This window comes from Lissotriton helveticus, chromosome 1_1 (assembly GCF_964261635.1).
Source record: "Lissotriton helveticus chromosome 1_1, aLisHel1.1, whole genome shotgun sequence".
Classification (NCBI taxonomy): domain Eukaryota; kingdom Metazoa; phylum Chordata; class Amphibia; order Caudata; family Salamandridae; genus Lissotriton; species Lissotriton helveticus.
This window is the reverse complement of record NC_136057.1, coordinates 1734767066-1734789573: the sequence shown is the minus strand read 5'-3', so window position 1 is coordinate 1734789573 and position 22508 is coordinate 1734767066. Positions and strand designations below refer to the sequence as shown.

The 22508-nt window shown below is 47.0% G+C and overlaps 1 protein-coding gene across 5 annotated transcripts in view; it reads left to right on the top strand.

Annotated features, from left to right (window-relative positions):
• Positions 1-22508, top strand: part of LOC144833854 (intercellular adhesion molecule 1-like) — a 499750-nt gene that overhangs the window by 387517 nt on the left and 89725 nt on the right. For all 5 annotated transcript variants that reach the window (XM_078689198.1, XM_078689194.1, XM_078689195.1 and 2 more), the window contains one exon: positions 20046-20306. In XM_078689198.1, the coding sequence (XP_078545324.1) occupies positions 20046-20306 (261 nt within the window). The remainder of the gene's footprint in view (positions 1-20045; positions 20307-22508) is intronic.

Genomic DNA, 22508 nt, shown 5'->3' with positions numbered 1-22508 from the left:
GACGGGATTAAAATTAAGTTCTGGGATAGCTGAGACTTGATTCCTAAATATGTTGCCACTGAGACTATATTAAGATGCGCAGGGGGGTTCTGGCCAACAAATAGTATTTGAGTCTTGGATATGTTCAATTTGTACCCAGAGAAAGCACCAAACTGAGTTGCAATCTCTTCGATCTTTGGGATTGCTTTTTTGATATCTGTAGTGATCACCACCACATCGTCCTCATAGGCCAATGCTCTATACCTGGTGCCCACCACCTCCACTGGGCATATGTCCTCCGCTTGATTCAACTTGTTAAGAAAGATGTCAATATAGATGGCAAAAAGAAGTGGTGAGGACGGGCACCCTTGCCTTGTACCGCGATGGATAGAGAACAGGGAAGACGTATTTGCCCCAAATTTGATACAGGAAGTTGGTGAATGATACAGAGCTTTCAATGACTCAATCATACGTGGGCCAAACCCTTTCATAGCAAGCAGATCCCGAAGATACGGCTAGGCCACCCTGTCGAATGCCTTCTCGGCATCCAACAGGGTGACCCCTATAGGCGAATTAGTACCCTGTGCCCAATCCATAGGAGCAATAACCCTTCGGACATGATCCGTGGTATCTCGATTGGGAATGAACCCATGTTGCCAACGTGACACTATAGAAGAAATTATCCCTGCAATTCGCGAGGCTAAAATTTTTTAGAAGACTTTACTGTCAGCGTTTATGAGCGAAATCGGCCTATAAGAAGCTGGATTTAGAGGAGGCTTATCTTTTTTGAGGAACGCCATTATAATTGAACGCCTCCAAGAGGCTGGAGCTACTCCTTTCTGTGCTTCCAGAAAGGTGGATAGCAGATCTTGTTTTAATATATGTCTAAATAGCCTATAGAACTCCAAAGGGATACCGTCAGGACCCATTGCTTTGCCAGCGGCAAGAGAGAACAGGGCCAGCTCAATTTCCTCCCATGTAATATCAGAGTCCAAAATCTAAGTTTGTACAACAGATAATTTTGAGGTGTTACCAAAAGAAGTAAAATTCAAAATAGAAGCCCTAGAATAAACTAGAGTATCCTGCTCATACAGGTTAACATAAAACTGCCTAAAAACCTCCATGATTTCCTCAGGGTTATTATAGACCTGGCCTGTCTCATCTTGTATTGCATTAATGGTGTTAAATACCTCTTTTTGCTTTATCTTCTTCGCCAGGATCCTGCCCGAGTTTTCCCCCATTTCGTAAATCTGCGACCTAAAGACTGCAACCTGCTCCGCCAGTTTGGTCGCAAATATCTCATATAACCTTGCTTTGTGAATAGCTAGAGTGTTTTTAATATGTTCCGCATCTTGTGATAACATAATGGCATTAACTAGCTTCTCCTCTCATTCCTGTACCGCCTTATAATATGAGTCAAGTTTATTCCGAATTTCATTTTGCTTCTTAATCGAATAAGATAAAGTCTCCCCACGCACCCCAGCGTCCCAGACATTTTGAACCGAGGCGCTTCCTCTATTAAACTCAAAAAATTCCCTAATCCAATTGCCCATGTATTCTATATAGGACGGGTCTGCCAGGAGTTTCCGCTCAAATGACCAGGGTCTTACTTCTGCCAAACATCCCGCCTCTATCTTAACCTCTATCAGGATCGGATTGTGGTCTGAAATTATTCGAGGAAAAATCCCAAATGAAGTGATATTGACTAGTCTAACAGGAATAAAAAAATAATCCAAGCGGACAAACTTCTGGTGCAGGGCAGAAAAGAATGTAAAACCAGGTGAGGAAGAATTTTTAACAAACCCCACATCACAGAGACCCTAGTCCACCACTAAGCCTCTCAAAGCCTTATAAGTCTATTTTTTGAGACCTGGGTGAGTTAAATCTCCCCGTATATCAAAGCCGCCATCCAGATGGATATTTAAATCTCCAGATATTATTAAGGGCGATGGCCAATCAGCCAACTCTAAGCTTAAAAAATTCTAAATGTAGGGATCGTAAAAGAAAAAAAAAAAAGAAAGAAATCAGTCCCTAGTCTGCTTTCTGTCGCCCTGCAGGGGATATCGGGGAGTGGGGTTGCCCTAATATGCCCCCAAGGGGGTCAGAAACACTTTGGCTATTTGTTTGGGGGGTGGGGGCATTGGTATGCCCATTCTGGGCGCCCCCCACCCCCACACATAAAAAAGACAGCATAATCATTGGCGTCTAGTGGGCATTTTCTCCCCCGGGGGTCAGATTGGGAGCAACTGCCCCCATCTTCCCCGAGGGGGGCATAAAGGCTGTAATTGTTGCAGGGGGGTGGGGGCTTGGCCTGCCCGTTTTGGGCAGCCCCCACCCTAATTTAAGTTTGCCCAAAAAAATTCCTGATGTCTAGGTGACCTTTAGCGCCCCCGGGTGGCAGATTGGGGGCTACTGCCACATCTGCCCCCCAGGGTGGAGTAGGAAGGCTGTAATATTTGTGGGGGAGGGGTTGGGGGCATGGGCATGCACGTTTTGGGCAGCCCCACTCTAATTCAAATTTGCCTAAAAAAAAAGATCTGGCGTCTACTGAGCTTTTTGCCCCCCCCCAGCGGGGCACATTGGGGGCTAATGCCCCCATCTGCCCCCCAGGGGGGGGCTGAAAGCCTACTAGACGCCAGGGAGTTTTTTGGGCAAATTTTAATTGTGGTGGGGGCTGCCAAAAACAGGCATGCCAATGCCCCCACCCTAATAAAAATTTGCACACAGAAATCCCTGGCGTCTAGAGGGCTTTCTGCCCCGCCTGGGGAGCAGATTAGGGGCTCCTGCCCCATCTGACCCCCGGGGGGGGAGCAGGAAGGCTGTAATTTTTTGGAGGGAGGGGTGGGGCATGCCCCCCAGGGGCGGCAGAAAGACTGTAGTTTTGTGGCCAGGGGGTGGGGGCATTGGCATGCCCGTTTGGGGCAGCCCCCACCCCTAATAAACATACACAAAAATCCCTGGTGTCTAGTGTGCTTTCTACCCCCCCCCCCGGGGGACAGATTGGGGGCTATTGCCCCCATCTACCCCCCAGGGGGGGCAGAAAGCCACTCCCCTCTCCCTGGTGCCTAGTGGGTGGATCCCTGCTTAGGGATCGCCCTGATGGGGATCCAGTGGGGAGGGGTACCATTCGAAAGGGGAGATTCTCCCCTTTCCAACGATACCTCTCCTGAGTTTCTACGTGCTCAGGGGGCTGAGATAGCCCCCTGAGCACGGAGAAACAGAAACTGAAATGAGCCCCTTGGCTCATTTCAGTTTCGGTTTCACTGCAATGATGTCTGCGCGACGTGCGCCCTTAATCTGCTTATCGTCATTTCAGGGAAACCGGGGGGGGGGGGGAGTCGGGAGCTGGGGAAGGTCTTCTCCAGCTCCTGAGGCTTAGAGAGAGAAAAGGGAATCAGATTTCCGGGGGTGGGTGTGATGACGAGCTGAGCTCGTCATCAGCACACGAGCAGTATGTGCCATGACGAGCTGAGCTCGTCATCAGCACAGAAGGGGTTAAAAGACCATTTACATGTTGAGGAGGCTTTGTTTGTTTTTTAACCCGTTCATCTCCACAAGGCAAAGGTGACAAATCCTTTCTTTGATAAGGGTAACCTTTGCCTCCTGTTCTGCTGCGTGGATATTTCTTTCTCTATGCAGCACACGCGAAAAGTTTGTTTATTCCTATTCACCTTTCCTGACCCCTGTAGCGGCGTATCACATCAGGCTATGACACAAAGTTTGACTAATGGAGTAGGTAAGAGAATGTTGAGTCAGTGTAAAGGGTTTGAATTGGGTGCAGGAAGAACTGGCACTCTAGCGTGTACATATGAGGGTCAAAAGAACATGGTAATTAAGATCCACGGTGCAGACAGGTCAGGGGAAACAAACCCAGAGGACAAAACAACCCCTGCCACAGTATGGGAAAACCTATACAGTAAATATAGTTCAAAATCCTGTGCGCACGTTTCAAGTAAAGACGAGGGTTAAAAAAAAAACAATAATTATTCACTGTTCATATTTAGAAATGACGGAGGTCAACATCCAATGTTTCATTTGTGAAGCGATATATTTCAGCTTGATCAGTACAACAAGACATAAAAATCAGCCGACACGTGTTTCGTCACACCATGTCGAGATGTGACTCTTCAGGGCTGGGAAGGACAACAAAATTGGAAACAGAACTGAATACAGACAGGAGTCAAAAGACCAAAGGTTAAAATAAAAGTTAACTGAGAATAACATAAAAAACTTAACATTTATAAACACCATTAAGTGAATGATGTGAGCAACATTAGGAACACCAAAACTACTGTGGAAACCCTAAGTGCCAAAAATACATCAAAGTGACATGTTTAGCATAGAATAAAACCGTAAAAAATGTAAGTGGGAAGTGACAATCTAAAACCACCTTTCGAAATGTACATATGCAGCAGGTGTACAATAATGTATCTTAGATCTGCGTATCCGTTTAGTAATAATAAGGGCAAAGAATGTTGCCATGAATAACTAGTACTAGTATATCTCTACAGAAATATTGTTTCGCAGCTTATTTGTGTCTACGTTTTATTCATGGCAACATTCTTTGCCCTTATTATTACTAAATGGATACGCAGATCTAAGATCCATTATTGTCCAGCTGCTGGTTATATACATTTCGAAAGGTGGTTTTAGATTGTCACTTCCCACTTACATTTTTTACGGTTTTATTCCATGCCAAACATGTCACTTTGATGTACTTTTGGCACTTAGGGTTTCAACAGTAGTTTTGGTGTTCCTAATATTGCTCACATCATTCACTTAATGTTGTTTATACATTTTATGTTTTTTATGTTATTCTCAGTTAACTTTTATTTTAACTTTTGGTCTTTTGACTCCTGTCTGTATTCAGTTTTTTTTCCAATTTTGTTGTTCTTCCCAGCCCTGAAGAGTCACATCTCGACATGGTGTGACGAAACACGTGTCGACTGATTTTTATGTCTTCTTGTACTGATCAAGCTGACATATATCGCTTCACAAATGAAACATTGGATGTCGACCTCCGTCATTTCTAAATACGAACAGTGAAAAATGATTGTGTTTTTTTTTATTAACCCTTGTCTTTACTTGAAACGTGTGCTCAGGATTTTGAACTAGGTAAGAGAATGTGTTATTATTAGATTTTCTTTTTAAAATCTGCACAGACCCAGCAGGACACATACTTGTGAGTGCTTCATTTAGACAGTTTTTATCATTATCATGGCCGATGCAGGACAACAATAAGACAACACTAAATGCCCAGATAACAAAAATAAGACAATACAAAATACCCAGATAACGTTGGTGATTAATGATCCTGCAGGAGAGCAATCATTTGTTAGTAGTTTTTAAATGTTTTTAAATATAGATTAACTGTATTTTATGTGGAAGCTAAGTGGGTTACTGCCTTTGTCACAGAGATCCTTGTGTTACTTGCAGTTCAGAAGTTAAAACCCTAACATAGGACAGCAACCAATGAACTGTCACCAAATAGCTGCATACAAACAAGAATGGTATAGTTAGAACTTCGCTTTTTTTGTTTTGTGATATAGTTAGAACTTTCCCAGTCTTTCATTATTCTAATGTTGCTAAAATGAGTTCTTTTGAGCAGCTATACATTTTTATTAGTAAAGCCAACCCCCAAGCACTGGAGTACTCTTTAAATCCTAATGTTGTGTTTCCCCAGACCAAAGCCTCTTAAAATATACTGCCCAACAGTATGGATGACATGTGATTCCTACACCTTGTAATCCTCATTGGCTTATGTGATATTCCCTGTAGACTGATTTACATACTTGTATGATTGATTGTCTCTGTATAATGTGTGTGTGCTGTAAAGTACTGACACAAACTACACTGATATGAGTAGTGCTATAAAACAACTGAAATGCATATGAGAGAGGGGCTACTTAAAGATAAGGGGCACTGTTGGAGGGTGGCAGTGAGGGAGTCCGAGGAGAAGGTAGTGGGAGAGGCTATGGAGCGACGAGGGGCACTGTTGGAGGGTGGCAGTGGGGGAATCTGAGGAGGAGGTAGTGGGAGGGCTATGAAGCGATGAGGGGCACTGTTGGAGGGTGGCAGTGAGGGAATCCGAGGAAGAGGTCATGGGGTGGAGGGATGGAGGGGATTGCTAGGGAGAGATGAGGGGCACTGGTGGAGGGTGGTAGTGAGGGAATCTGAGGAGGAGGTCATGAGGAGGAGGGGCTAAGGGGAGATGAGGGGCACTGGTGGAGTGTGGCCATGAGGGAATCTGAGGAGGAGGTCAATAGGGCGGACCATGGAGGGATGAGGGGCACTGGTGGAAGGTGGTAGTAAAGGGATTTACGGAGAAAGAGATCATTGGTGCCGCGCCAAAAAGACTTTCGCATCAGCGCTGAAGACAGCCCTGTCATGGCCTTTCTGTTTTCGTTTATTTAATTACAATCGGGTCATAAGGGCTACTGTGGAACATACTTTAAAGTGTGTGCTAATTATATTTACTGCTATATTCAATGTTTTAAGTTTGAAGGTGATTTCACTAATGTTTTACCCGGGAATAAGAAAGTGGAACCCGATGGTGCCTGATAATGGGCTGGGGCCCAAGGCCATCTGTGAGATAAGGTGCACTGGAGAGGAGTAGTGGAAAATCGAGTCTGTAAGGGAGTGCGTTGCAGAGTCCAGGGTCAGGTGGAGGTAGTCGTGAAGAAGGATTCTCCCTGAAGGCTCGCACAGAGGAAGGCAGAGAAGTATCACTTGCCTGATACTCCCACCTCAGAAACCTCTTCTTCCCATCAAAGGAACATTACATGGAAAAAACACTTTTTGAGAGTGATAATATTTAGAAAGAGATTTGGAAAAGAGTGCGCTTTACTGGGCCTTGTAATACTAAGAAGAGATAAAGGAGGGCCCTGAAGCAGGCCTGCCTAGACATATATGCGACAAATCGAACCCGCAGTGGCCCACCCAAATGCACCCTTGGCCCGCCCAAATAAAAATTCCTGGAGCTGGGCCTGCCTGTAACACTTACCACAAGCCCGTCACTTTCATTATAGGCCCCACAGGCAGTCAGTCCCATTAATTCCCAGCCCCCTCCATTCATTACAGGCCCAGATACATAGATCCAGGAGTCGGCTTCATTTATCGCTGGTTCGCCCACTTTCATTGCCAGCAGAGCCACATTTCTCACTAGCCCCAAGAACACTTTTTAGGAGGTAGTTGCCTTTATTATCAGCCCTGCCACAATTATTACTGTCTGTACCATATTTATTACCACAGCGACTGTCACATTTATTACTGGCCCAGCCACGTTTATTACAATTTACCTATGTTTATTATTGGCTCTGCACAATGATTTCAAAACTCTACTACATTTATTTCCAGCACAGGAGCATTTACAACAATGCTGCTACATCTATGACAACCCCAGTCACTTTGATAAGAGTCTCAACAAGTAAGAGGGGCTTCTAAAACCATAATAGAGGTGGAGCACCAAATCGACTTAAGTCAAAAAACAAATGTCCTCTTTGACCCAATCAGAACTACACAATTACAACCATACAATTTGTTCATACTGCATAATCGGAGCATAAATTTACCAAATCATGAGTAATGGGGCGGCGGCCTCCCCCGCTCTTACCTGCCATCTTGGGATGGCAATCGCCAGCTCCCCCTCCCACACCTCAATGCGGCTGCTTTGGATCAAATGGAGGAATCTCGCCAGCACCCACGCTCTTCAATGCGGCAAATGCAGGTACCTTCACGTGTGGCTAAATGGCTAGCTACGCTATTGGGTGCGTCAGTGTCTCAGTGGGTCAATGAGTGGGTAGGTTAGTGTGCAAGAGGGTCTTTGATTGCGTGCATGAGTGTCTGAGTAGGTCTGTGAGATGGTCCATGAATGTCTGAGATGGTCTGTGAGTGGGTGCATGAGTGTCTGAGTGGGTCTGTCAGTAGGTGCATATGTGTCAGAATCTGTCAGTGGATGTGTGAGTGTATGAGTGGGTCTGTGAGTGGGTGCGTAACTGTCAGAGTGGGTCTGTGAATGGGTGCATAAGTCTCTGAGTGGGTCTGTGAGTGGGTGCATGAGTGTCTGGCTGGTCTGTGAGTGGAGGCATGAGTGTCTGAGTGGGTCTGTGAGTGGGTGCATGTGTCTCTCAGTGGGTCTCTGAGTCAGTGTGTGAGTGTATGAGTGGGTCTCTGAGTGGGTCAGTGACTGCCTAAGTGGGTCTGTGACTGGGAGCATGAGTGTCTGACTAGGTCTGTGTGTGAGTACATGAGTCTCCCAGTGGGTGTGTAAGACTCTGACTGGGTCAGTGAGTGGGTGCCTGAGTGTCTGAGTGGGTGTATGAGGGTGTGCGTAAGTGTCTGAGTGGGTGTGTGAGTGGGTACATGAGTCTCTCAGTGGGTCATGGGTGGGTGCATGAGTGACTGAGTAGGTCTATGAGTGTGTGTGAATGTATATTAGTGGGTCCGTGGGTGTGTGCATGAGTCTCTGAGTGGGTCTGTGATTGGGTAAGCATATCAGTGGCTCTGTGAGTAGGTGCATGTCTGTGAGTGGGTCTGTGAGTGGGTGCGGTATTGTCTGAGTGGGTCTCTGAGTTGGTGCATCATTGTCTGAGTGGATCTGTGGATGTATTTTTTTACTTTTTTAGCAGCGATATTTATGAATTCAGTGTGACGTTACTTGTGGGGACGTGCTGATAGTCACGCTGAATCAGCGAATATCGCTTGTGGGAAAAATAAACCTTCATTGAAGGTGATGTACCCATAAGGGGTCCCACAAACACCCTTGTATTCCACATTTGGGGACAGGGTACCTCTACCCTGACCCATTATAACTCCTTTCACTTTTATTTTGAGCCCCCGGGGACCGTATCTCATTAGATAAAATAGCGGCTGCACCTCTCTCCTCAGGTTTCAGACAGCCAATCACAGCATTCGTGTTGGTGCGCAAATCCACAGTTAATTGCCGAATCGTCATGAAATATCTGCAGCCACAGATATCACTATCTTGATTCTATTACATTTCTCAACCACCTCTGCCCAAAAAGAATGGCTTGTGATTAGATCGGTGTGTCTGTGAGCCTTAAAGGCTTCACTGGTGCCACTGGACAAATTAACTTGTCCCTCACTCGAGGACAAAGCCTCCCCTTGCCCCAGGCACTGTTTTTTGCGGGCCGGTGGAAAATTAACAATGCAGGCGGAATCTAGGGGGGCGCTAGAGGGCGCACTGCGGAATGGCTGGCTAGTGTGTCAGCTCCGCCGGACGGGCGCAGAACTAGCGGCCTTTGACCCTCTAAAGACACCGCCACTGACATGAAGCAGCGCAAAACGGACGTCGGAATAAGCAGCCCACACAATCCTAGCAGTAAAATGCCGAAATAGAGACAACTGTGGAATATATTGGCGAAAATCCCTGCGGAGACAAGAGGAGCTCCAAAATGGCCGCGCCCGACGATCGAAGCTGATGGTGACCTGGACAGCTACAAGACCGAAGCTGTAATATCCCTGACCAGCTGAGCGCGACACTAAGGTACTGTCCGCACACTAGCGCGACGAGACGGCAGTGGTCACATGCAGGCGAGGAGAACACCGAAACACGGGATGCGTTCCAGCGGCCACAAAATGGCAGCGGCGCTGGAACGCAAGTAAATCATAGCGGCGGCTACCCAGGGACAAGACGCTAGGAGACACGAGTGCGGGGAGTCCTGGCGCGGCGACCGGCTGGGGCAGAAGGCAAGTGGGAGAGCTGGCGAGAAGAGGAGCATCCTCACTCTGAAGGCGCGAAACGGATCGTAGCCCCCGGCGACTCGCTGCTACACGAACGGTCAGCCACGGAGGGAGGTAGGACGCACTGTCAAGGGTGCCTGCTGTGCGGTTGTAGACGCTACCGGCAACGGGAGACGGTCACTGACAACAGTATGTATGCTGGCGCTCCTGCCCTGGATGATCAGTAGCGTGATGTAAGCGGAGTAAACGACATCAGTTTATCAGCGATATATAAGTCAGTCATACACCAAGGACTGCGAGGGTGCTGTACTATTGGAATGCGTAGCACGTGGAGGCCTGTGAAAGTGCGACTGTAGGGGCACCCTGGCGCCTGGACTCTATTGTGCAATCACAAAGGGACATGCACACCCAGACAACGTCAGATGAATAAAAATACTTCCCAGTGGGGGTCTAGAATACAGGCACGCCGCAACTTATCTACTGCAAGCACTCCGGCAGCAGTAAGCCCGGGAGCACCGAGACAGAGTCCACCAACGTACACCGGTACTATGGGAAAGCCGGATAAACAACAGACAAAACTCCCATTTGAGACCAGGAAACAGGTCAAAAACAACGTGACTGTCTCGGATGCGGAGGGGGAGCAAGAGATGGCTGATGGGACTGGCATGGAGACAGTATTGCGCGCAAATCAGCAAAGTCTGCAGGAGATGAATAACAAACTAGACAACGTGATGCTACGCGTGGACAATATGGAGGCGAAGATAGAAAAACATGACGAGCGAATTGTGGAAGCAGAGCAGAGGATCTCTAAAGTGGAAGACGACTCCAGGACTACATCGAAAGTGTGCGGCGGATTAGAAAAAACGTTGGAGGGTCTACGTGCAAAGGTGGAGGACCAGGAAGCGAGGTCTAGGCGAAATAATGTCCGCATATCAGGCCTGACGGAATCTACCAACACTGGCAAAATGGAGACTTTCGTCGAGAAGTTACTGAAAGAGATCTTTGGCGCTGACAAGTTGTCATCGGTATTCCTGGTTGAACGGGCACACCGCTCACTGGCACCCATACCAAAACCAGGTGCTGCCCCGCGCATGATCATTGCTCGCATGCTCAATTACAGGGACCGGGACACGATCCTCAGACTTGCCAGAGAGATGGGTAAAATCGCATATCAGGGAAATACCCTGGAATTCTATCCAGACCACACCATGGCAGTGCAGTTGGCGCGCAAAGAATTTGCTCCAGTGAAAAAGAAACTGCGTGTTCTTGGACTGGACTATGCCATGCTATACCCGGCGAAGCTTAAAATCACAAATGCGGGTAAGCCTGTTATTCTTCCTACGGTTCAAGCAGCACAGGAATATCTCAAAAAGCTGGGAAAACGGCGGAAGGCGCAGGAACGAGACGAACCGACAAGTGATATCGACTGAACCGACGTGGGAATGGGAAACCACTTTGCATTACGGGTCAACATGGAACTAGAGACATCTTGCTACCGACACGGATTGGCGAGTGCGATGGCGGACATTGCATCGACGGGAGTGCAAGACACTGCACTCAGAATGAATTGGTGTATGGCAGCGAGAGCACAATTGAGCTATGCACATGGACCACACTGACAATCTGGCGCGAGATGGTATCATACGCAGTGAGTAAACTGGGGGTACATTGTGATCCTGGGGTGTAGGAAAGTCCCTATGACCAGAGCCGTGTTATGCAGCGCCCAATTGAGAACGATACTCTGGACCCATCAATCATGAAGGTGGGAGACACATGGGCCCAGTGTGCACAAACAGGGAATTGGACCCACCTGCACTGTCATATTGGACTTCACGGCTATGATAATCTCGCACAAGAGGGCATTGTTGTATTGCACCATAGTATTACGGCGGGCATAAAAGAATATGGCTGTGTCGCGTAATACTGCTGATAGTTGATGGCGGGAGGACGAGGGAGTAAAAGGAAATTGTTGTGACATTTTGAACAACGCGCATGCGTCTGTCCACGTCCACTATGTGGATGGAGATGTGTGTACCTGGCGACACCCCCGAGTGGGTGCGCCCCAATTCAGGTTCTACTATGAGGTTAATTGTTGTGAGGGGAAGGCTTTGGCAAAGTTTGGGCGCTAAAGTGGGTGGAGGGCGGTAGGGGGAACTGGGAGTTGTTCGACTTAAATCACTGTGTCTGAGAAGCATGGCGACCTCCTTATTCATAGAATGCATTGTAGCGGATGGTATACCCCATTTCAAGTTCATGACTCCTCGGCATGAGGTAGAGCAACATATAGGACTGCCACACACAAAGGGGACACCTAGCAGGATACGACAGACTACGCACTTAGGGGCCGATTAGGATGGTGGACGGACTTGCGTCCGTCCGCCATCCCAGAGGTGGAGGGACCGTCCGCATGGGCTGCGGCAGTCCCTCCGTGCAAATTAGGATGTGACCGCCACCCTGGCGGTCACATCCTGGATATTTAACATTGCGGCGGGTGCTGCTTCAAGCAGCACCCGCCGCAATGTTAAAAGTGCATGTTTTACATTTACATGCAAAAAGCGGCAGGCACCGCGCGGTGCCTGCCGCTTTGTGCATGTAAATGCTAGGGGGTACCATAGGTACCCCCCATGTGCACCCCCCACCCGTCCACACCCTGGGGGCCCGCAACGGGCCCCCAAAATCAAAAGTACACATGCTTTTCCACGGCGGAAAAACCGCCGCGGAAAAGCATGTTTACAAATGTTTCCTAATTTGCCTGGCGGTGTCTGATAGACACTGCCAGCCAAATGAGAGCTTTTCCGCCGCGGTTGTAATCCGACCGCGGCGGAAAAGCAGCGGACAGAAACCAAGACCCACCAGCCATCGTAATACGGCGGTGGGTCTTTGGTGACTCCGCAGAGGATTTTCCGCCTCCTCCGGGCCGGAGGTGGCTTCCGCCGGCCCGGAGGAGGCGGAAAATCCTCCATCCTAATCGGCCCCATAATGCCGTGACACGACCTAGCACACTGAAATTTATTACATGGAATGTAAGAGGCCTAGGCAACCCAAGAAAAATTCGGCAGATGTTTGCCTATTTTGATCGCATACACATTGACGTAGCCTTCCTGCAGGAAACGCACATAGCAGCCAACAGTACATCTTCGTTAGGCGCCAGATGGGCGGAATCAGTCACCAGCTCGAATTACTCATCTTATTCTAGAGGGGTCAGCATTTTGGTGCGGAAGGGAGTACACTTTGCGATCTCAAGTATACACAGAGACTCTGACGGTAGAAGCGTCATTGTGGTGGGTACGGTGAGACAACGACAGGTAGTATTAGTAAACACTTATGGCCCTAACATAGACGACCCTGGGTTTTTCAGAAATGTGTGGCACAACATAGCAGATATCCAGGCTGACCATATAATTTGGGGTGGTGACGGGCTAGACAGGACTATACATACGTTGGAACCGCATGTTAAAGCGAGAGAAATGCTCCAAGATGCTATGGCTTACTTACAGATGTCTGTTATGTGGAGGGATCGTCACCTAGGGGAGATGATAGCAACACACATTAATGCAGCACACAACAGCTGGTCCAGACCGGACTACTGGCTAGGCACGCAAGAAGTGGTATCATGGGTTACTCATATAAAACATCTCCCACGAAAGCTTTCAGATCATAGTCCTGTACTCCTAGAGGTCAATATCCCAAACTACGAGCCACCACCTTTCACTTGGCGTTTCAATGCGGCGGCATTGAGTGACCCATTATACGTAGACACCATACAGAAGGCATTGGTAGATTACTTTGACCTGAACTGCCCCACGACTGACGACCCCTGTCTACTGTGGGAAGCCTTTAAAGCCACAATGCGGGGGGTATGCATAAGTACGTCCACGGGTATACTGAGGGACATAAGGCAACAGCTACAAACACGTGAGAGTGCCCTACACGCTTTAGAACAGAGGTATACACAAACAGGAGACACTAAAATATTGGGAGAAATACAGGCCCTACTGGTGGATCATTGACAGTTTGCAGCTGACGAGCTTAAATATGTGTCCAAACGTAGAACTGCTAGGCTGTACGGGGAGGGAGGCAGACCAGGCAGAGTTCTAGCCGAAAAAATTTGCTCGGGACGTGCGCGCCAACACATAGCATCTATACGAACCCAAACAGGAGGTGTAGCTAGGGACATCAAGGGGATAACAAGTGAATTCATGACTTCCTATGGCAAACTATATGAGGCACGTCCATCGCTGCCGCAGGAGGACCTACTGTCCTACATGGCAGATGTGGAATTTGGATGTATGACGTTACTCCGCATACCGTTACAACTACCTACCATTACAACGCGACCATTACAACGCATACCATTACAACGCATAGCGCTTTGGGGTGCTGGATAGTGGTAAGTATAATTTACTATTCTAACTCCAGTCCCCGTGGACCCTAGGGAAGGTGTTGGATAGTAAATTATACCATTCCCTATCCTATAGCGCCCCCCAGCGCAATGCGTTGTAATGGTATGCGTTATAAAAGTCGCGTTGTAATGGTAGTGCGGAGTAACGAATGCGTTGTAACAGGTGCATACCGTGGAAATTGCGTGGCTAGCTGATGGTCACAGGGAATACCTGGCTCGTCCTGTCACCGTGGAAGAAGTCACGGATACTATTAAACGGTTACCAAATGGCATATCACCGGGGCCTGATGGATTCGTGACGGAATTCTACAAGAGGTTCGCAGACTTGCTAGCCACACACTTGGTGAGACTGTATGGTGCCGCGCATGAGGCCCAGACTCTACCAATGTCTATGAGAGAGGCTATGCTTATTGCGTTATTAAAGCCGGTTAAAGAAGAGGATAAATGCGACTCATATCGCCCCCTCTCACTAATGAACGTAGATACAAAAATAATAGCAAGCTTATTGGCAGACAGGCTTAAACCGCTAATGCCCTTATTGATACGGCCGGACCAGTCTGGCTTCATACGAGATAGATCTACTACACATAACACGCGCACGTTATTTGCATTAGCTCACTACCTGGCGCCAGAAATAAAAGCTGTGGCAGTATTATTGGATGCTGCTAAAGCGTTTGATACAATCGACTGGTCCTTTCTTCACGCAGTTCTGATACGTATGGGGTTTCCGCCTATATTCATGGGATGGATCACGATGCTATACACAAACTTAACAGCGCGCATAAGGATAAACAAATATGTATCAGAGCCAATTCCAATCTGTCGAGGCACCAGACAGGGGTGTCCACTCTCACCGATGCTTTTTGCTCTAATACTAGAACCCCTGGCTTGCAAAATCCGACAACACCACCACTATTCGGCCATACAACTTCCGACACGCCCCATACACATCTCGCTCTACGCAGATGTCATGGTATTATATGTAAAGAATCCGGACCAGCACCTCAACCCCTTATTAAGAGAATACATAAAATTTGGTCAACATTCAGGCTTACAGATAAATTGGGCTAAATCTCTTATTTTGGCACTGACAGATAGTACACACCCAATACCCTTGGACTATCCACTAGAATGGCAAGATGAGCCGACAAAGTATTTGGGAGTGTGGTTCCATAGGGATCCTGAAATAGTCATCCGTACTAACTATGGCAGAGCAATAGCGTCCTTAGAAGATAAAGTTAAGCGATGGAATGAACTGCCATTGTCCCTGGCGGACAGAGCAGCGATAATTAAAATGGTGCTTTTGCCGAAGTTCCTTTATTTGTTCAATAATATCCCAATAAAGCCACCGGCGGAGGTATTCCGTAACATTAAAACACTGGTGCTTAATCTGCTCTGGGCGGGAAATCAAGCCAGGTTGGAACTGCACACTATGACACTGCCGTATGCTAAGGGGGGTTTCAAGGTCCCAGATTTCTATCTTTATTACTTATGCGCTCAGGCGCAATTTGCGCACTACTGGTACCACGAACTACCTTTCCTGACCCACGTGGCTGTGGAGACAGGAGATGCAGACCCGATCCCACTGGCCAACATATTACCACACAAACGACTTAGATTACATGACCACGACATCAATCCGGTTAACACTACTACGGAAGCGTGGAGACTGATGGGAAAAGCAGCAGACAGCCTACCACTTTACGCACCCGCACTTCCGCTAGCGCATCACCCGGCACTTTCGGTCACGCAGGAAAAGGTTGGAATGGATTTGTTAAGGTGTGCAGGAATAGACAGGCTAGGTGACTTATACAAAGATGGAGTCTTCCAGACACTGGACAAATTGGAGTATATTAGTAACTCAACACTCCTATTTAGTCTTAATTACTATAGGCTGCAAAGGGCGATAAAAGAACACTTTCCAACTTACCCGGAGGAGCCCAAGACCTTGACACCTTTGCAGTTGGTGCTCACCACGCCCATGGCTGCCCACTTGGTATCGAAGCTATACACAAGCATACAGCAAGACATAGGAGGGAACACTGAGGGGGTGAGAGACAAGTGGAGCGCAGTATTAGAGGATCCACTTTCCGTCGACGAATGGGCAACCACTTGCCTGCTCACTGGCATACTGACGCCGAATGGAAACTTAAGGATCATTCACTATAAATATCTGCACCAAATGTACTATACACCCCAGAGGCTACACAGATACGGGCTAAGGGATGACTCCAATTGTGTTAGATGTAAACAGGAGAATGCGGACTTCATGCATTTAGCGTGGCACTGTCGCGGGGTGGCGGGTTACTGGGAGCAGGTGATACAAGTTCTGAACGAAATGCTTGGGACAACACTGGAGTGTAGGGCGAAGGTTTGTCTATTGGGTATTGTACCGCAACTAAGAGCGCAAAGGCGCAAATTTTGTGTGGTGGCACTGTTACTGGCCAAACGGAGAGTGTCTCTGCATTGGAATAGTAGAAGGGGACCGAGGGTCACAAACTGGCTGGAGGATTTAACATATTGCCGAGACACACTGGCCACGTATGAGGAAGAGTTGCCGACCGGGTCACGTCCTAGAGACTATTGGATGTACTTACGTACCTACTTACTGGAACATGAAACGGCACAGAACGATGATAATTCATAGCCAGGACTTTGACAAATACATGGAATGGAGTAATGGATTGTCAATCTGTGATGGGGGGGAGGATGCTGTGACACAGTGATCTTGATTCTAGAAGCTACCTTTTTTGTTTCTACTTGTTTTGCTGTTATAACAAAAAATATACAAAAAGTAAGATGACCAGCAGGACTGAATGCATGTATAGCACTGATATATGTCTCAAAAGCTACTTCCTGCGACGCCGCCGGTCCTACGGATGTCGGCTGATGGGCCGTGTACACCGAGAACATAATTTGTGGACTGTACGATTGAGTAGCCGGCTTGTTAAGGTTGTAGGCGCGAACATGTGTATTATTTATCTGCAAAGTGCAATAAACTTCTTACGCCAATAAAAAAAACAAAAACAAAAAACAATGCAGGCGGAATCTAACTCCACAAGGCTGGCCACGCCTCTAGGGTGTTGCTGCTGAGGTGTACAGTCTAGGATGGTTTTGGCCATCTTGAATTTAGGCTAGAAATCAGGTCTGACTAGTATTAGAGACATATACCCACAGGACGTCATCACTATTGGCGTGGATTAGCTGCAGGACAGGATGCCCATTGGCTACTAGTCCTCAGACCCACTAACACCCCCTAAATCCAGGGCTGAAGGGGCACCCCAGACACCAGAACCTTAGTTTCAATGTGAAACAAGAAGAGATCTGTGTCAGCACAAAAGCAGGACTGCACAAAAGGAAAGGTGCAAAGTACTGCACCTGTGACAGGCACCATTCACCCGCTGGACTACGACTCGCCCAGAACTAGAGACCAGTTCCAAAAGGAAAGTGAGCCCCACTGCAACCTGAAGACCTCACAAGAACACTATAGGTAGTAGTCCCCTGCAGTTGGCAGGCAGAAACCGCTAAGTCTACGACCTTGAAGTCCTGTTCCCTGAGCCGTCGGGCATGACTACTCAAAGTCCTTGGGCCGGTGGCTTCGGGAACTGTAGTCCCAACTCTCTGCGAGGTGCAGCTTTCTACAACGTTCCCTTGGTCCTCTGGATGAAGATTTCCTTAACTGGAGTGCTTGCAGACACCAAGGCTTGTTGATGGTCAGTCAGACTACAACCTGCTTTTCTCGACTTTTCAAGAGAAGAGATTCACCTGCATGAACAACCAATCACCCCTGTGGCTCCAATGGAAATATCTTGCATTTGTTTTTAACCTTTCTCTGCACGACTGCCAGCTCCTCTGCCACAGATTTGGTTCAGCACCACAGACAGCTAAGAGCTAAGAGTGCCTCTGCACCTGAGTCCCCTAAGCCAGGTAGATCAGATCTGACTCCTGGTCCAGGGCTAGCTCCTTGCTTATCTTCCAAAGGGTTTTCCTCAACTCGCCCCATAAGTAAATTTTTCCTAAGGTAACTATTTCAACACCACAAGCCTGAGTGACAGCTCCATTTGACAGCCAAAGTGCACGTCTGCACCCCAATTCCCTGAGCCAGGTAAAATTGTGGTAGGTGTCGTGAACTAGTCTAGGGACTCCCGAGACCTTAACTCCAAGTGGGTTCCATTGAACTCACTCTCTAAGTATGTGTTTTTCCTAATGACCGCAACGTTAATGTTTTCACATTGCAAAGTACTGATTATTGGTGTTTAAAAATATTTAAAAATTAGGTATTTTATAAATTGGTGTTGGATTTCTCTCAAGTCGTGTCATTTACTCATAGTCCATGTTAGTGATGTGAAATGCTTAACACGTGTTCCCTCATGTGGCTTGTCTGCTCTTTGCCACTCTATCAGGACTGACAGAAGGTGCACTCAGAGAGAACCCGGGGTCCATCTTTGCGTATTGTGCTAGGCTTACATGGTAAGGCACCCCTGCCATATTACATAACACTTTCACCTTGCAACACTCACAGACCCATCCATCAGTCACATGGGGTCAGTATACCTCTATTTTGATCCTTTATATCCTACTTATACTTTATTAAAACCCCCCCCCCTGGAACTGTGTCTCAATTCACAAAATGGAGGCTGCTGCTTTTCTCTCAGGTTGCAGCCAGCCAGTCCAGCTTTGCTGTTAGCATGTGGAACTGATGATCAACTGCAGTGGATCCGCTGTTGATCCACGTAGTTAGATATACAAAACTCTTTTTTCTTTAATAACTCCAAAAGTACTGAACAGATTTACACCAAATTAGAAAAAGCACTCTTTCTTTACCAAGATCTAGCTTTCTGCCAAATTTGGTGAAATTCCATTAGCGGTTCGAGCTGTAGTCGCGTGAAAAACTCTATGGGAAATTGCAGTGGGAGAATGAGTTTTGGGATGCCTCCTTTTTCTCTGCCCCGCTTGATGAATCAACTCAAAACTTTTCAGTCTACAGCTGAAGTGAGTGGCAAACTAGTTTTGAGAATTTTGTGAATATTCGTCAAACTGTGTCAAAGTTATTAGCAAAACAAAAAACGATTTTCCTTTATAAACTAGGTCCTAACTATAACTACCAGTGGGAAATATATTTATATGTACCAAACCGCAACTCATGAGATGCTCGGGCCCCAAGATGGTGTGAGATCCGTATGTAGGAATGACCAGACTCCAGACTTCCTTGAAGACAAGAATTGTACGCAGGCTTTAATGCTTCCTTAACATGAACAACTTATTGTGTAGCAAAATACCCAACACGTTTCTGCAAAACCTCATCTTGTTCACCGGATCAAGGTGAGGTTTCGCCAACACGCATTGGGTGTTTTGCTGCACAATAAATCGTTCAGGCTAAGGACGCATTAAAGAGTGCGTGCCTTTCTTATCTTCCAGGAAGTTTGGTCTGACATAAACGGAAGTCCCCAGTGGTGATCCATGTGTGATTTGCAGCAGCTGAATGATGAACAACTTGTATGCCTTTGCTGTTTTTGAAGTTCCCACAATACCTCTTTAGAATGCCCCTGTCCATGTGTAATACAAGTCTTTCAGTCAGTCCTTTAGTTGTAGCTAACACCGGTGAGTAGTCTGGGACTGTTAGGACTATACTGAAAATAGGAACAGCAACATTTAAGTCTCAGAATGCATAATGGTGTTGGCTAGAAAAGTCAAGCATGGCTGAAGACGGCCTTCATGGCATAGGGTTAGTTGTCAGGAAGGAGGTTTAGCCCAGCTTTGGGGGCCTGTCGTAGGCACAAGCCCAATATGGAAAACACATATTTTGTCCATAGGCACGGTCTGCCACAGGTCACCCATTCAGATATATAAGTCAGGTTTCAGCCTATTGTGTATGGTAAGACCATAAAAAAATGACAACTTTGTTTCGAAGAAGCAGTCATCATCAGTAGCACCTACAGTTTACCATTAATCCTTTTTTTAGATAAGCCCAGAATCACTCTTTTCATCCGAGGACCGGAGAATATCGAGAAGGGGCATAACCTGACATTGGAGTGCTTGGCTGACGGACTCCCTGCCCCCGAGTACATTTGGACCACTCCGAAGGGCGCAGACATCATATACTCTTCAGACAACAGGACCCTGACCATCACGAGTGCTACGAGTCACCACTCCGGGAGCTACATTTGTGAGGCCAGAAACCGGCACGGATCCGACACCCAGCAGAAGGAAATCAAGGTGGCAGGTGAGGTGGATTTAGACTGGGAAAAGGGAGCATATACCGGGGAGGGCTCGTATACACTCTCTGCGTCATAAACTGCAGGGATGCTTATGTGACCACATGGTCGCAGCTTAAAAGACCAGCAGCTCCACTCAGCCTTTCATCCTTTGAGGTTGATAAACAGCTATTGTCCGTTGATAGCACCAGGAGATTCCTGGGGGTGAAAGTGCCCTCTCTAAATACACTTCTCGTGTTCTTATGTTTATATTATACTAACGCTTATGATGGGACATTAGTATCATGATACTCCTTGTCAAAGACTGGTAATGGTGTTGTACATCTTCAAACCACAAAAGGTAAGATGTGCCTGTGGAGCTTAGCCGGTCCTTTAAAACATAATAACGCTTGACAACAGTTTTTGAGGCTTGTTGTTCAACCAAACCTATTTTGATTTATTGTGCAGATTTGTATAGCGTGAACTCGACCCAAAAGCTATTGGAGCGCTTTACATGAGCATCGGTTATGTTACACAAGGACACATTCATTTTTTGTTAGACACGGGGAGATTAAGGGGCATATTATCAAGGGCCATATCGCCACTTTAGCGGAGCTTTTTCACGCTAATGCAGCGATATTTTTATCGCCCTATTAGCAAGCTGTAGTTAACAGCAGTTAGCGACAGCTTTTAGGCGATAGCTACAGGTTTAGGGCCCGCTTTGCATGTCAGCGATATTTATCGCTAATGACATGCAAAGTGGGCGTATCCAAACTGTTAGCGACTGAAAACAGTCGCTAACACAGTTATCGCCTATTAGCAAGGCAGGCGAAGCGAGAGAAAAAATCGAGATTATCGCTAGAAACCAATGCCTGATAAAAAGTTGATTTACCTGTATAGTCAATGGGGGGTGGATTATTAGATTCAGCCCCCATTGGCGTTAATGCGAGAATATCGCTAGATTTCCAGCGATATTCCCGCATTTCGCCGCTATCGCCGGATATTATATCACATTGGATATAAACATTGCTAATAGCACGTTATCCCTGCAATTATATCCGGCGATAGCAAGCGATACATTTTTTTGCTCTTTGTTGCAAATAGGCCCCTAAGTGATTTCCCCAGATTGACAGGATGCTGAGCCAACGCCGAGGCTCGAGCCCGGTTCCCCAGCTCCAAAATCGGCAGCTCTAGCCATAAGACTACATCCTCTCCCCTATTATGTTGTTATAAAGAGAAGGACTACACCTCTAACCCAGGGAGTGCATGCAAAGCGACAGGCTGGGACCAAGGCTCTTTTTCTCCGCGCCATTTTTAAAGCACACCTTCGTCTCATTGGTCTCTCAAATATATGTGTTGTAAAGTACCCAGGGAATCCCAGGACCCACTGCAGTTTTGGTTGTCGCGAATTTGAGCAAACAATACCAAAGTGCCTCAAAGCAGCTGTAAATTTGAGAACCTTACAAAGAAGTAAGTTTTTATTTTATAAATGCAGCACCATAAAAAGTAAAAAGCTCAGAAATCCAACTGCTTAAGTACACCTCTAATCCTTCTCGCTGAGCTCAAGAAAAAAAAAACATTTCTAACTTTTCCTGAATTTACTCGATCATTCCCCTCACACATGCTGAGAGGAGCGCAGGCATGCACAAATGCCAGAAAGTGTTTTTATGTTTGCAACACAACTTGATTGCTATTTCTTTTTCAGGCCCAAGTTAGTATAGATTCTCTTTACGTGGCTAAAACATTCATGCAAAGTTCCCAGGGCCTCATTTATGAAAAGTGATGCATCGCTGCGTGAAAACAGCGATGCGTCACTTTTCACTGCACCCTCCTTGCGAGACAATAAAGGGTCCGTAGGTCGCACGCTACTCCACCATTCCAGCGTGTATACCTCAAGAGCATTATGGTTAATGCAGTTTTCTTGAAAGCGGGTGCGCTTTTCAAAAGAATCGAAGTGTAATTGCATGGTTGCAGGCCAACTCTGGACACCGGTGTTTCAGGATTATTGTCCTTCATCAGCAGAGTGTAGGGCGGTTTTCAGGGGTTGCTGTGCAGGCTGCCAAAGTGTTCTCAGGTATGGTACCTCTCCAGGCGCGTAGGGCGTTACCTCAGCTCGTCAGCTGAAAGGCTCAAGGGAGCCGTGTTAAATAAAGGGTCCGTAGGTCGCACGCTACTCCACCATTCCAGCGTGTATACCCCAAGAGCATTATGGTTAATGCAGTTTTCTTGAA